Consider the following 15,459-nt stretch of genomic DNA (forward strand, 5'->3'; position numbering starts at 1 on the left):
GACAAGATAACTGTTCTGGTTGAATCCTCAGTTCTCATGGGATATCAGAGCAACCAATAACATCCTTTATATTCTCCAAATGCCTGATTGAACCTTACTGGCCTGCATTCCATGGAGAACAACCATAAGCTTGATCATTCCAGGTGAAAAAGAGTGGGAGTGGGGTGCAAATTAAAGGTTGCATAAAACAACCTTTCATGCATCTTTAACAGTAGAGTTATTGAATTATTCTCCAGTATGAACCCAACTTACTCGTATACTTTGACTACAATGAAAGAAAGGAAAGGGAAAGTAGAGGAAAAGTACATGTCCTTTCTCCTAGTATGGCCTATAGGTAATTTAAATTGTTAGTGGAACAATCTTTTGGGGCTAAAGAATCATTTCTTTGTGTTCTTTAATTTGTTCATTTATACTAACATTGAAAGTTTCAGTTTGAAGAAATGCTTGGCTGATTACTGCATGTAATTCGATATGGATGCTTTTGAGCTGCTCTGTTATGATGTTTTAATGCTTGTATGTACAGAGATGATGAAGATATTCTTTGGCAAGTAGATGTGGATAGTATGGATTTTCTTTTCACAAATCTTGTTGACTATCTTCAACTTGAAAATGCATACAATATTTTCATCTTGAATCCTAAACATGGGAAAAGAGCTAAGTATGGATATCGGTAAGTACTCTGATCTTCTTCTCATTCAGGCTAGTGAGGTACTTGTCTTAAATGCAAATTGTTTCGTGGTATGCCAAACTACTTTGGAGATAACCAAATAATACATAGAAACCATGCAGGTTGATATTTCTTAAGTATAAGATAAAGTGTTTTCAAATGTTTTCCTCCCTTCTATTGCATATTTATTTCTTGGATTCTGGTGGAAGGAGCCAAGAAATTCTCTTGCTGACTTTGTGATGCTTGTCATGTTGTATATATTGCATTCTTTTAATTGTATAATAAACTTCAAATGTTCTGTTGTCTCCTGATTCTGGTGGCACACCTCAAAGCTATGGGGGGTGTCCTGGGCTATGCCAAAGACTTTCATGGATCTCTTGTGGTGCTGGAGTCTTCTAGGTTCGACCAGACAGCAAAGTGCATCTGGTTGTCTATTCCTGCGGTTGTGTTTGGCACTGTGCGGGCTGAAAGAAACAGAAGACAATTTCAACAAACCTCAAAGGAGGTGGAGCTAATTGCTTTTTCTTTTGGCAAGTTGGTGTGTTCGGTCTCTGTTGTAAAGGGGCTTTAGCATCAGAATCCAACTGTCTTTCTGAGCTCCAAGAGCTGGGGAGTTGTCCTTGTGGGCTTGTTGCATCATGTTTCTTGCTGGTTATTTAATAAGTTGTTTACATTGCCTTCTTCAGAAAAAAAAAACTTCAATTGTTACCTATTATAAAAGTGCGTCACCATGGAAAGCCATTCACGATCTGCTTCCAACTTTTTCTCCTCTCATCAGGTATGATTTGAACACGGGCAATTCCATAAAATTCTGGGAACAAATCTGGGTGGGAATGCCACTCTTATGGATTTGTTTCCTTCCTTGTATGCCCTTTTTGATTTTAAGAATGAGCTAGCTTCTTCTTTCATTACCCCTTCTTCCTCATCTTCTGGATTTGGGTGGAATTTGGGCTTGAGAAGGGTTGTGAGATATATAGACTTGAATAGTATCTTGAGCCTCCTTGGCCTCCTTGATAATGTTTTCTTGGACCCTACTAAGCTGGATTCTAGAATATGGACCCCCACCCCCTCTGGCTCTTTTTCTTGTGCCTCTTTTTTCAAAGTTCTAAGTCAGACCCCTAGCCCTATTTCCCCTCCCTTCCCGGACACTGAGGTTTGGTGCAGACCAATTCCCCCTAGAGTTGGTGGTTTTTGTTGGGAAGCTTTTTTGGAAAGAATCAATACGGTGACTTGCTCCAAAAGAAGAGGCCCGATACTTGTTTATCCCCTAACTGGTGTGTTCTATGTAAAGCGAATGGTGAAACTTGTTTTCATCTATTGGTAAATTGCCAGTTTGCTAAGTCCATTTGGGTGTGGGCATTATCCCTCTTTGGGGGTAGTTGGAATCCTCCAAAAAATTTGCAAAGCCTTTTGTCCCCTTCCTTCTTCAGGTGCCGATTGAAAAGGGGAAGAACCATGTGGAGATGTTTGAGGGCTGCTGTATGTTGGGCTTTGTGGGAGGAAAGAAATCCCAGGATCTTCTCTGAAGAAGAGAGGGGCAGTGAAAAATTGAGAGATTTGATCCATTTAAGGGCAGTACAATGGCTGAAATCTGTTGTATAGGAAGAAGAGAGAAAGGGAGAGAGGAGAGGAGAGACGAGAGGACTGAGAGCCCAAAAAGATACTGCAGGCGGAGCAGTATGTTTTTATTTATACTAGGGCGACAACAACTAAACATAAAGAAAGGAAAAGTACAATAGTACCCCTGCGGTACTATACATATATAAAATAACATCTGTTAACACTCCCCCTCAAGTTGGAGCATAGATATCAATCATGCCCAACTTGTTACATGGATCATGATGCCTTGAGTGGTGTAATCCTTTTGTAAAGATGTTTGCAAGTTGGTCCTCAGAGCTGACATAGGGAGTACACACTTCGCCTGTGATGACTTTCTCTTTGATAAAATGCTTGTCGACTTCGATGTGTTTTGTTCTATCATGTAGCACTGGGTTAGCAGGAATGTTTATGACTGCTTTGTTATCACAGAATAGGGTCATAGGCTTGTCCACTGGAAAACCCAACTCACTCAACAGATTCTTTATCCACATACTTTCAGCCACTTCATGAGCCATTGCACGATATTCAGCTTCAGCACTGGATCTAGCCACCACACTTTGCTTTTTACTTCTCCAGGTAACAAGGTTTCCTCGTATAAAGGTGCAGTAGCCACTAGTAGACTTTCTGTCATTTAGAGATCCAGCCCAATTTGCATCAGTATACACTTAACTTTCAAATGCCCATGTCTTTGAAACAACAATCCAGCACTTGGAAACCTTTTAAGATATCGGAGGATTCTTTCTGTTGCTTCAAGATGAGTGGACATAGGTGCATGCATAAACTGGCTAAGGACACCAACATCATAAGCAATCTCACATCCTTGATAGGTTCACCTTGGTTGTCACCTAATTTATGGTTGGGATCAATGGGAGAGTCAACTGGCTTCATTCCCATTTTTCCAGTGTTCTGGAGTAAATCTAGGGCATACTTCATTTCTTTATGTTTAGTTGTTGTCGCCCTAGTATAAATAATAACATACTGCTCCGCCTGTAGTATCTTTTTGGGCTCTTAGTCCTCTCGTCTCTCCCTTTCTCTCTTCTTATACAACATGGTATCAGAGCGGGACGTCCAGGTCTGAAGGGTGAAGTCGAGCAGTCTGTCTTTTCCTCTTCCAGCATGTAGAAGTCAAGCAGTCCGTCTTTTCCTCTTCCAGCATGTAGAAGACTTTGTTTCGAGGGTGATAGATTTTCAAAAGTTACCATATGCTGTCCATCTGCTGTTCGGCTGCCCTGATGTTCGACTGAAACTTTCAGAAGTTATCATCTGATGTTCATGAAGTTATCATCTGCTGTTTGGCTGCCCTGATGTTTGATTGAAGTACCTTTTGTTTACTCTCTTTTCCTTTTTGGTCGTGTGCCTGTACTGAACCTGTACTAGGTCTGCCGAGGTGTGAGGTGAGCTTCACCCTTTTCTTTTCCTTTTTGTTGTGGGGTTGTTTGATCCCTGTGAAACCGTAGGTCGTAAGGACCTTGTTTATGTGCTGCAACAGAAGTTTTTCTTGGATCCCTGTGAAACCATAGGTCGTAAGGACCTTGTTTATGTGCTGCAACAGCAGTTTTTCTTGGATCCTTGTGAAACTGTAGGTCATAAGGACCTTGTTTATGTGCTGCAACAGCAGTTTTTTGGTGGACTGAAGGTCTGGTACCTTCTGTAACAACTTGTTGAGGCTGTGTTCCTCTTTTTGGGTGTTGTTTTTGAATTTGAAATCATGAGTGGTGAAGATTCTGCTACATCTGGAGTTTCCTCAACGCTGAATGGAATGAGTGGGGGTGTGGACCTATCCTTTCCCATGGCTGTTGTCCCTCTTGATGGTTTAAATTATTTAGAGTGGTCAAGAGGGATCAAACTGTACATCACTGCAAGGGGGAAGATAGGTTATATTAATGGGAGAATTAAAGAACCACACTCTGGGAGTGCTGAATATGATAGATGGAATCAGGAAAACAGCATGGTTATGTCTTGGCTTTTAGTCTCTATGCAACCTCAAATAAGGAGGAATTTCATGTGGGCTAAAACGGCAAATGAGATTTGGGAACAAGCAAAATCAACATATTCGGAACTGTGACACTATGCAAAAATCTACCAACTACAGGCAGAATCGTCTACTTGTAAACAGAGAGGAGAGGAGAGACGAGAGGACTGAGAGCCCAGAAAGATACTGTAGGCGGAGCAGTATGTTATTATTTATACTAGGGCGGCAACAACTAAACATAAAGAAAGGAAAAGTACAATAGTACCCCTGCGGTACTATACATATATAAAATAACATCTGTTAACAAAATCTTCAGAGCTGTTTACAGACTTCTCAGTGGATGATTTATTGAGGAAGTGGAGTGAGATTGCTAACTGCACCCAGCCCAAAACAATAATGAGTGTGTATTGGACCCCCCCACCGGCCAGTTTTTTAAAACTTAACTTTGATGGGAGTAGTCGGGGAATCCAGGACAATCGGGGATCGGAGGTGTGTTTAGGGGTGAGAATGGGCTGGTTTCAGCCTTGTTTTCAGGCCCAATTGGAGTGGGTGATTCTCTCAGGGCTGAGATTTTTGCAGTTCTAGGAGTCCAAAGAGCTAAGGAGATGAATATTAGAAAACTCATCATTGAAGGGGATCGGAGGTGGTGGTAGGGTGGCTGAACAAAGAAAATAGCAGTTTATGGATGTACAGTAATGAGAGGAGGAAATTTAGATGGCTTGTTCAAGAGATGGAAATTAAGATCTTCTGGGTGAAAAGGTCAGCTAACTCCTTTGCTGATGGGTTAGCTAAGCAAGGAGTTGAGAGGGAGTTAATGTTTTGGGCACAAGTGTAATTTTTTCCGTTTTTGTTCTTGGGAGCTCAAGCTCCAACTGGAAGATAAGAAAGTTTATCTTCATCCTTGTAATATTTTTGTGATTAATTAATGAAATGTGGTTATTGATAAAAAAAAGTTCTTTGTTGAATTGCATTTTATATTAAAGTTATCCTTGCATGTTTTATCTCTAAAAGTTTCCTTGCATGTGTATGAAGTAGCATTTCATGCTGTTGGATAATGAGGTTTGGTTGCGTTTTTTGTGGGGAAGCCTCATTTAAAATCATCAATAATTTTGACAGATTTTTACCATAAATTGTAGTTAAGAAATTATTGGAGTAGTAGGTTTTACTAATAATAACAAATTACTGGAGGACTAAACCTTCCAACCATCCAAAGAAACCCTGAAACCCTAAAGTTGGCTTAATATTCAAATCAGTCTGAATTACAAGACTGTCCTTTCAGATCCTGGAAACATAGGAATGAGGCTTCTTTCAAGATATTGAATAATCTTGGATGCTTATAACATTGATTTCTATTTTTTGGTCCAATCTAGAGATCGTTTAGGTCAGTGGGCTCCATAGGAGATTGTTGTGTCAAATGGTACCCGGTTTTTCTTTGGAATTGCTTTACTACCAAACTCTTTTTCCTTTTGTTCTTACTGTTATATGTCAGTTGGTTTTGGCAGTACTTTTATTTAGGCTTTGGTTAGAGCACTAGCTGAGGAACTGATGTTCACACTCCAGTGGATTAGTTTTCGTGGGTAGACTCCAAGGGGAATACAATGTGTTAGTTTTTGGGGGTAGATAGCACTTTGCGAGTCTACTTTTTCTTTACATCCAAGTAATATCTGTCTGTTAATAATCATCTGTAAAATCCTTTGATTCTTACAGATAATAATTATCCGTTGATAGGAGACATTTTATATTTAGCTGGAACATTGTATTGGATGCACATGGTTTGCATTGTAAGGCTATATATTTTGTTTTCTTTTGTAGGCCTGTTTTTTTTTTTTTTATGATTAATAGTTTCTAATTTATGCATAAAAGTAAAAATTTAGATTTTTTATTTTTTTTCTTGCACAGGAGAGGCTTATCCGAGTCTGAAATTAGTTTCCTTAAGGAGGTAATTTCCAATTTACATCTTACATTTTGTTTTTAATGACTCTCATTGCCCTTTATATTACCTCTAGGTGCACATGTTTTTTTTCCTTTTATGGTAAATAGATAATGCTTTTTTTTGAAATGTTCATTTGTTTGTATCAGTCTGTTAGACGTAGGATTTTTTTACTCCTATATCTTTTTTTAAATCATTTGGATGAAGCTCTAACAGAAATTGACTTGCAGAAAAAGGGTCTGCAGGCAAAAATTCTTCAGTCAAAAAATGTCCAGGAAACTATTCTTGGTAAGTAGCAAACTTTGCTCTCATCTCTTACATGTTTTCTTGTATTAGAAGTGGTAGGTTTATGCCTTTCTTTGATGATCCTGGTTTCATGATTGTGTTGTTTTCCCTTTATGTCAGCTTTAGATAAGATTAAAAGACCTTTGTATGAAAAGCACCCTATGACAAAATTTGCCTGGACAACAACTGAAGACATTGATACGGTAAGCACTCATATGTTTTCTAGTAGTGAAATTATGTTTTCTATTTCAGGTTTGGTTGAAAACATTCTTGTTATTGGAATTTGCTTTTTTGATAGGTAATGTGAAACTTCCACATAGGAGACTAAATTGCTCTCATCCAAGGTTCAAAGTATCGATACGATACGAGTTTCGGTCGTATCGTATCGGTACTTAGAAACGGCTGAAACTTTATTTTTTTTTTCACATTTTGGTTTTTTGGGAAGCTTTTAGCATGCTTTTTATTATTAAAAAAATTGGGGGTCTGAAACACCTGGAAACAGGCATTTCGGACCGTATCTTTTTCAAAAGATACGATACAATATGCCCCCTATCGGGCGTATCGTATCGATACTTTGAACCATGCTCTCATCCACATTAATCCCTGCAAAACAGCTTTTATCTAGATTGATCATTTAATTAGAAGATTACCCAAAGAGCTCCACAGCCAACCTTGAATTCTTTATCCTTCGAGCCTCTCCTCCCTCACAGAAGACAAAGATGCCATCAGCAAAGTGGAGATGTTTGACTACCATTCTATCTTCTTGATTCTCCAATCCCTTATTTTCTGCATTCTACCAGTTCTATTGATAGTTCTACCAAGCATTTGCAACCATAATGAAGAGAAAGGGAAATAGTGGATCCCCTTGTCTAAGACCTGCGTGCTTCCAAAAGAAAAGCCCTTAACCACCCCATTCGCAAAAATTGAGTAATGACAAGATTGTATATCCCAAAATCTACTTGCATCACCTATCACCAAGCCCACACATGCTCATCATGACATCACCTCAAACCAAGCCCTTTCTCTGATATTCTCATTTCCTTTATGCATTTATTAGCATTAATGATCTGACCGGTAATTTGCCTATCTTGAAGCAGGCTCCTTAAAAAGGTGTTCTGGTACAGGGAAGAGCCTTGAGCCTTCTTAAGTAATTATTCATCTAATAAAAATATGTTTTAGTATTTTTAAAATTATAAAAGGACATGTTCTGTTAATTAATTGGATGATTAGAAAGCAATAACAGTGATTTTTTAAATGATTAGTTCATATGAAGACGTCTACTTCCTGACTAGTAATAAATTAAGGATTTGAAAATATTACGTGCTATAAATTATCATATAATATCAAATGTACCTATTCTTGATATTTTGAATTGTAAATTTTATGCCATTGTTTTTTATTTAATATAGAAATTATAATAGATATATGCATATGCTTCTATTGCTATATTGTTATTGGTGATCCTTTCAAAAGAGTTAACCAAATACATTTGAATAAATTATGCATAATTAAAAATTTTCACTAATGAAAATTTTAAGGACAATTTATATATAATGGGAAAAATGAAAAGTTATGGGTTTAAAGAGAATTGAATGGTATTAAAACAATTTGTTTTGATGACATATAGAAATGGTGATTTTATTAATATTATTACCAAGATGACATTTGGAAATCTGAAATCTGATACCTCTGAAGTTTAATTAGATCATATTGTGATAAAAGGTTATTTTTATGTCTAGACAATGTATGTTTGTGGTCCTGTTAGACGAGCATATTGGAGTTGTTAACTAGAGTGGCCATTGCAGTTTGTTTTATTCATGGTTTAAAGTATCAGTACACCTTTGTGTATCAGCAGTGGTGTATTGGTAGTTTAAACCATACATTTTGTTTTTTTTTTTTTTTCAAAATTTCATTTTGTAGATATTCTTATATTATTTAATAAATAAAATAAAGGGTTTCCTGAAAACAACTTTAAACAGGTGTATAGGAACCCTCATGATACGATATGATACGCCCGATACAGGGTGTATCGTATTGATACTTTGAACCTTGGTTTTATTTAAACATGGGTATGAAGGGTATTATTGTTATATTGAAAGTTTTAAAATATTTAAAGAGTAAAGAAAATGTTTGTGTATCACTTATTAACCAGAGCAAGAGTTCATGTATTTAGTGGGTCTGCCATAGGTGTAACCAAATGCACTTGACTACTTATCTGACTAATTTTAGCAATAAGTGGCAATATTTCAAATTTCTAAATGCCCAAGTAAAAGTCGTTGAAATCAATATAAACGATATTGAAACACTATGTTGTAAAATTGGGAAGAGGGAGCTACCTCTGCTCTGTGCAAGAGGATTCTTAGTCCCCTCCTCCCTCTGGATTTATAAAATTGAATTTTGATGGCAGTAGTTTAAGGAATCCAGGATCCTCTGGGATTGGGGGAGTATTCAGGAATGAGGAGGGTATTGTTATTGCTTTGTTCTCTGGCCCTATTGGAGAAGGTGATTCTCTTAGGGCTGATATCCTTGCAGCTCTGGAAGGAATTCAAAGTGCAAGGGAACTAAATATAAGACGTTTGATCTTGGAAGGTGATTTGTAGGTGGTGGTTAGTTGGTTGAAGAAAGAGGACAGTGGTTTGTGGAGCTATAACAATGAAAAGAAAAAAATTCTTATGGCTGTGTAGGGACTTTGAGATACAATATAGCTGGGTGAAGAGGACCACTAACTCATTTGCAGATGGGTTGGCCAAGCAAGGGGTGAATAGGGAGTCTATCTTTTGGGCTAATTTTTAATTTTCTTTCATTGTATTTTGTTGATGGAGAGCTAAGACATTTTATCTCCCCCTATTGTACCTAAAGTTTCACAATCTTCTCATAATTAATAAAGCTTTTGTTATTATTATTTTTTTGATAGATAACAAAGAATTTTATTAATAGATATTAATAAAGAAAGATACAAAAGGAGGGGTAAAAACTCTTAACCCTCCTGTATTTTGACCAGGGCAATCCACTGGCTGAGATTATTAGATTCCTTAAAATTATATTCCTTTGATGACATGTGGAGGAACTGGAGGGCTGTGGCTAGTAGCAGTAACAGAAAGAACAGGGTACCAGATTTGTAGGTACCCCCTTCAGAAGACTGGACAAAGCTGAATTTTGATGGTAGCAGCCAAGGAAATCTGGGGCCTTCAGGGATTGGTGGGGTGCTGAGAGATAAAGATAGTAACGTTTTAGCTTTGTTCTCAGGCTCTGTGGGTATAGGAGACTCTATCAGAGCTGAGCTCCTAGCGGCAGAACAAGGCATTCGGGTTGTGGATCAGTTATGAGTTCAAAATTTGATTGTTGAAGGAGACTCCAAAGTTGTTGTGGGTTGGCTAAAAAATCCAGATTCAGTGATCTGTTTCTACAGGGGTATTATGAGGAAAGCTAAATGGTTCTCATGGAACATGAATGTTATTTTTCAGTGGGTGGGTAGAACAGCTAACACCATAGCGGATGGGTTAGCTAAAAAAGGGGTATCAAGGGAACAGTTTTTCTGGGCAGCTTTGTAAATTTTTTGTTACTAGTCTGAGGTAGTACATTGTTGCTATTGTGGCTCGTGCCCCTCCTTTGGGAAGGCTGTATTGTAATATCTTATTGATTTTATTGAATAAAATTCAATCATTTATATAAAAAAAAAACTCTTAACCCTCCCAAGAATACAGTTCAGATTACAATATTGCCCAGAAAAAATTAACTCTTCCCACCCCTTGTTTGGCCAATGAATCTGCCAAGGAATTGGCGCACCTCTTAGTCCATTGAAACTTGACTTTCATATTTTGTGTGAGATGTCTAACTTTCTTCTTCTAATTTAGAAACTTCCACAAACTAGAATCATCCTTCATTAGCCAGTTTATAGCCAACTTAGAGTCACCTTCCACTATCAGTTTTCTGATATTTAACCCTTGAGCTCTTTTTAATCCTTCCAAAACATCCAGTATTTCAGTTCTAAGAGAGTCCCCCCATCCAATAGAACCAGAGTACAAAGCAATAATTCGACCTTCATCATCCCTGAAAGCTCCCCCTATACCCGATAGGCCTGGATTTCCTTCGCTGCTACTATCAAAGTTTAGTTTAATGAAACCTGAAGCTGGAGGGGACCAAATTCGGTTAGATGAATTCTTCCTTGGAGCTGACGAAGCCACTTCTCTCCACTTCATGATGATATCTCCTTTTGAATAGTTTTCAAAAATTTGCAAAGTCTTAACCCAATGAATCACCCTTATAGAAATTAGTTTAATGATTACACCCTTATTCCTTTCTTTCCCATGAAAGGTCCATTGGTTCCTTTCCTCCTAGAGTGTCCAACATACAACTGCTCTTACGCACCACAGAATTTTCCCTCTCTTCTTCAGCCCCTAACTGTAGTAGAATGGAATAGGCTTTGTATATTTGGGGGGGGGAGGGTTTCACTTGCAACCAATAAGATAGAAAAACCAACACCAGATCTCTGAAACAAATGGGCAAGAAACCAACAAGTGATAATAAGTCTCACCATTCTTCTTACAAAGGATGCACCAGTGTGGGGATAAACACCAATTAGGCCTTTTTCTTTGGAGTAGGTCGCAAGTGTTACACTTTTCAAGGAAAGTTTCCCAGCAAAATGCACTAATTCTGGGAGGAATTGGTCTACCCCAGACTTCCAAAACTGAAAAAGGGAGCCTAAAAACAGGTGGGGAATGATCCAACTCTTTGAAGAAAGAGGAACATGAGAAGACACCCGAAGGAGAAGGGACCCAAATCCTACTATCCCTCCTAAGGGGGTCAATCACCACATCATCTAGGATTTTTAGCAGGTCAGAAATGAGGTTCAGTTCAGAGTCTCTAAGGGCCCTTCTAAAACCCAAATTCCAGTCAATAGTTGAATTAGAAGTGGTAAAAAAAGTGGAGATTGGCTCATTTTTAAAACATGATAATACAAGGAAGGGAAAAGCTCTTTCAACGGAGTGCTTCCCACCCAAACATGATCCCAAAATTTCACGAGGTTACCAGAGCACAGATCATATCTGATTAGAGGAAGGAAGGAAGTATGGCATGAATGGATTTCCAAGGAGAAGCTCTCGTAGCCCTAGCTGAAACTCCTGAGTCTTAGCCATCCGCCACTTGCCCATGAATACTTAAGATAACTTGAGCCCGTAATTTATCCCTCTCCAAATTTAATCTCCAAAGCCATTTCCCCAACAGAGCTTCATTCTTTTTCTGCAAATTACCTAAAGCAAGCCCACCATCACTTTTGGTTTTGGTAACTATATCCCACTTGACTCTATGATCCCTTTTCTCCTCTTCTGGTTCCCATAAGAAATCTCTCATTAACTTTTCCAAAACCTCACATATTCCCTCAAGCATTTTAAACACCGACAGAAAGTACACAGACAGATTGGCCAATGTTGACTTAATCAAAGTTATCCTGCTTCCCATGGATAGGTAATTTTTCTTCCAAGATGCTAACCTCTTAGTGAATCTCTCAATCACTGGGTCCTAGAAACTCTTTTTGCTTGGGTTATCCCCTAGTGGCAGCCCCAAATAGATCAAAGGCCATTGAGCAATCTCACAACCCAAAATTTGGGCTCTATCCTCCACCTCACTTTCACTCAAATTAATGCCAATCACACAACTCTTATCTAAATTCACTTTAAGATTAGTCACTTGTTCAAACACATTTATCACTTGCTTTAAATTATTCACCCAACTTACCTCATTCCCACCACAGAAAAGAATTGTGTCATCAACAAATTATAGATGTGTTCCCCGAACCCTATTCCTCCCTACCCTCCAGCCTTTCACCATGTTTCTATAGTCTGCCCTCTCAATGAGCTTTCCTAGGACTTCAACAATTAGGGTAAAAGGGAAAAGAGAAAGGGGGTCGCCTTGCCTAATACCCTTGGTAGTCGGGAAACGATCTACCACCCTACCATTCACTAAAATGGAATAGTGGCAAGTCCTAATACATCCTTTCACCCACTTGCACCACTTTTGCCCAAATCCAAAAGACTCTATGACTTCCAATAGGAATGGCCAATCCACCAAGTCATGTGCCTTTTCGAGATCCAATTTGCACACTAACCTTTTCTTTCCACTTCTTTTGAAATCTTTCACACTCATTTGTAATTAGGATTTGATCCACAATTTGTCTATTCTTCACACAGGCACCCTGATTTGGGGAAATTATTAAGGGTAGCACCTCTCTAATCCTCCGAGATAACACCTTAGCAATGATTTTATAAAGGTTGTGTACCAAACTAATGGGTCTAAACTCTTTGGGGTGACAAGCATCTCCCTTTTTTGGAATCAGAGCCAGGAAGGTAGAGTTTAGACCTGGATTGATGACCCCTCTTTCAAAGAATTCAGAAAACACTCTTTGAATATCCTCCTTAAGTACCTCCCAGTAGTCTTGATAAAAATCCATCGAAAAGCCATTAGGACCAGGTGCTTTAGATCTATTCATGGAAAATATGGCTACCCTTATTTCTTCCAATTCAAAGCTTCTCTCCAACCACACCCTTGATTCTTTCGGGAGTCTAGGCCACTCCAAACCCTCAATGTGTAATCTGCTAGACATAGGCCTTCTATAGATTGATTTAAAATGGTCCACAAAGGACCCTTCAATCTCATTCTGCTGGGTCATTGTTGCATCATTAATCACTAACTTGGAGATCCAGTTCTTCTTTCTCCTACCATTGGCTATAGAATGAAAGAATTTTGTGTTCCTATCTCCTTCCTTTACCCACTTGTGTCTAGACTTTTGCCTCCAGCTAATTTCTTCTTTGAAGATGACATCCTCCAGGTTTTTCCTCAGCTCCCACCTAAGCTCTTTGTCCCTTTCCCCAAATAATCCTAGTTCTTCTTTTGCATCTAACTCCTCAATCTGTTAATCAACTGTTGTTTTCTTTCCTCTAGCCTCCCAAATTGAAGAATATTCCATTCTTTGATTTTATTTTTCAACTCTTTAAGCTTCCATTGAAATTTCATACCCTCCCAATTGGCCCTTGGATTACTTGCTACCCACCATTCCTTCACTTTCTCCTTAAAGCCTGGATGGGACAGCCACACATTCTCAAATTTAAATGGTATAGGTCCTCTATTCCTAGGCTCCACTTTATTAATCAAAATTGGCCAATGATCAAAGGTGACTCTAAGCAATGTCCTTGACATCAAATCTCCCCAATGTTCTTTCCAATCAGCAGTAAAAAGAAATCTGTCTAATTTTGAACAAATTGGTTCAGCTTGGAGATTGGACCATGTCAAACAATTATGCGACAGATTCAGTTCTTTGAGCTCAAACATATTGATAAACTCATTGAATTTCCTCATACTTGTAGTATTTCTTTGCCGCACCTTATTACACTCCTCATTGAATCTAATTACATTAAAATCCCCTCCTAAACACCGATGACCTTCCCATAATCCTCTTATTTCTCCTAGATCTTCCCACAACTCATTCCTCTGCTTGTATCCATTGGGGCCATATACATTAGTTAAAACCCATTCAAAACCATCAACCACCTGCTTGAATTTGACAGAAACTGAAAAATTTCCAACTAATTCTTCAACTCCTTCTACAACTTCATTTTTCCACAATGTCACTATTCCTCCAGAAGATCCCCAGGAGGGGCTCATTGCCCAACTAATGCCATTTGCTCTCAATGCACTTCTGACCCACCTACTATTAAATGTCATGAGGTTAGACTCCTGAATTAGGAGTATATCTGAATTTTCTTTTCTTAATAGCTCCTTTATTAACACCTCTTTCTTACATTCCCCAGCCTCTCACATTCCAACTCACAATCTTCATACTGCCTTCTTGATCTGCCCCTAATCTCCTTTCTTCCTATCTTCCTCCTTTCCTTCCCGCTCCCTTTCTTTCACTGACTTTTTTATCCCCTTCCACATCTAGATTCAACCTTTTAGCTTCTCTCATCTTTCTTTTTTTCACCTTCCCTTCTTCTTTTCTATTCTTCAGGTATGCTTTCAGTTGATTCAGATTTTTTATTTTACAACCCAATTTTCCCACAAATTCAGCCAACGAACCTTCTTTTGCCTCTTCTTTTTCAATGTTCTCTAATTCCTTCTCTTCGGTCCCCTCACTCTTTCTATATTCCACCTCTTCTCCAGTTACTTTATTCCCTCTGTCCTCACTCTCATTTTCCTTCTTCTCTATGGCTTCCTTTGCCAATTCATTAAGCTCTTCCACTATAATGCTCCACACTTTCTCCTCTGTCTGCTCTTTCTCTTGTGTCTCAACTTTATCATGGGCAATCGGCAAGGAAGCAGATCTGGAACTTGGAGTACAAACAGCAAGACTAGAGCTAGAATTAGTACCAAAACCCAAAAGCACAGACATACCTGGAACTGAGTTTGAGGTAGGTTCGGCAAGGGTCTGGGTTTTGTAATTCACTCCCAGAATAGATTTTGGCAAGGAGCTTCCTGAGCCTGAGTCACACTCACAATTACTTCCATCGCTCTGTCGTTTATCCCCTCCTGTGATACCTTTATCCGAAGTTTGAAGATTGACTGTTATCATCTCTTACAAGTTCCCTGCCCACTATTCAATTCCTGACTTGGTGTTCCTCTTTCCATTACACAGTTTTCCTCTTTACCCACCCAAGTGTACTCTGCTTCTCTTAGCATTCCACCATTATTAGGAAATTTTGAAGTAGAAGTTATCACGTTCCTTTCCCCAACGAACAGTTCGACAGCTGCACTAAGCAAGTCCTCCATTTCCTCTTTCTCCTTCATATCTTCCCCAAACTGTCGCTATCTGTCTCTGAATCTGATTCGTAGTCATCATCTGAGGATTCGCAGTGAACCCAACCAATGTCCTCCTCTTCGTACTCCTCTCTCAAACCTCTGGAATACCTAGGGGTTTGGACGATTTTCTCCCAATTTATCTTGGTTCCCTACTTCGGATTTGGAGACTTGAGCCCACTACAATTTAACTTCAACTCATTTCTGTGACTTCGGCGGTTT

At 38.7% G+C, this 15,459-nt stretch overlaps 1 protein-coding gene across 3 annotated transcripts in view; it reads left to right on the forward strand.

Annotated features, from left to right (window-relative positions):
* The window catches only part of LOC148844404 (uncharacterized), a 61,418-nt gene that overhangs the window by 14,366 nt on the left and 31,593 nt on the right, over positions 1-15,459 (forward strand). For all 3 annotated transcript variants that reach the window (XM_088957590.1, XM_088957591.1, XM_088957592.1), the window contains exons 7-10: positions 524-670; positions 6,138-6,177; positions 6,399-6,456; positions 6,574-6,656. In XM_088957590.1, the coding sequence (XP_088813716.1) occupies positions 524-670; positions 6,138-6,177; positions 6,399-6,456; positions 6,574-6,656 (328 nt within the window). The remainder of the gene's footprint in view (positions 1-523; positions 671-6,137; positions 6,178-6,398; positions 6,457-6,573; positions 6,657-15,459) is intronic.

This window comes from Nelumbo lutea, chromosome 8 (assembly GCF_056320005.1).
Source record: "Nelumbo lutea isolate HS-2025 chromosome 8, American lotus-T2T, whole genome shotgun sequence".
NCBI classification, from domain to species: Eukaryota; Viridiplantae; Streptophyta; class Magnoliopsida; order Proteales; family Nelumbonaceae; genus Nelumbo; species Nelumbo lutea.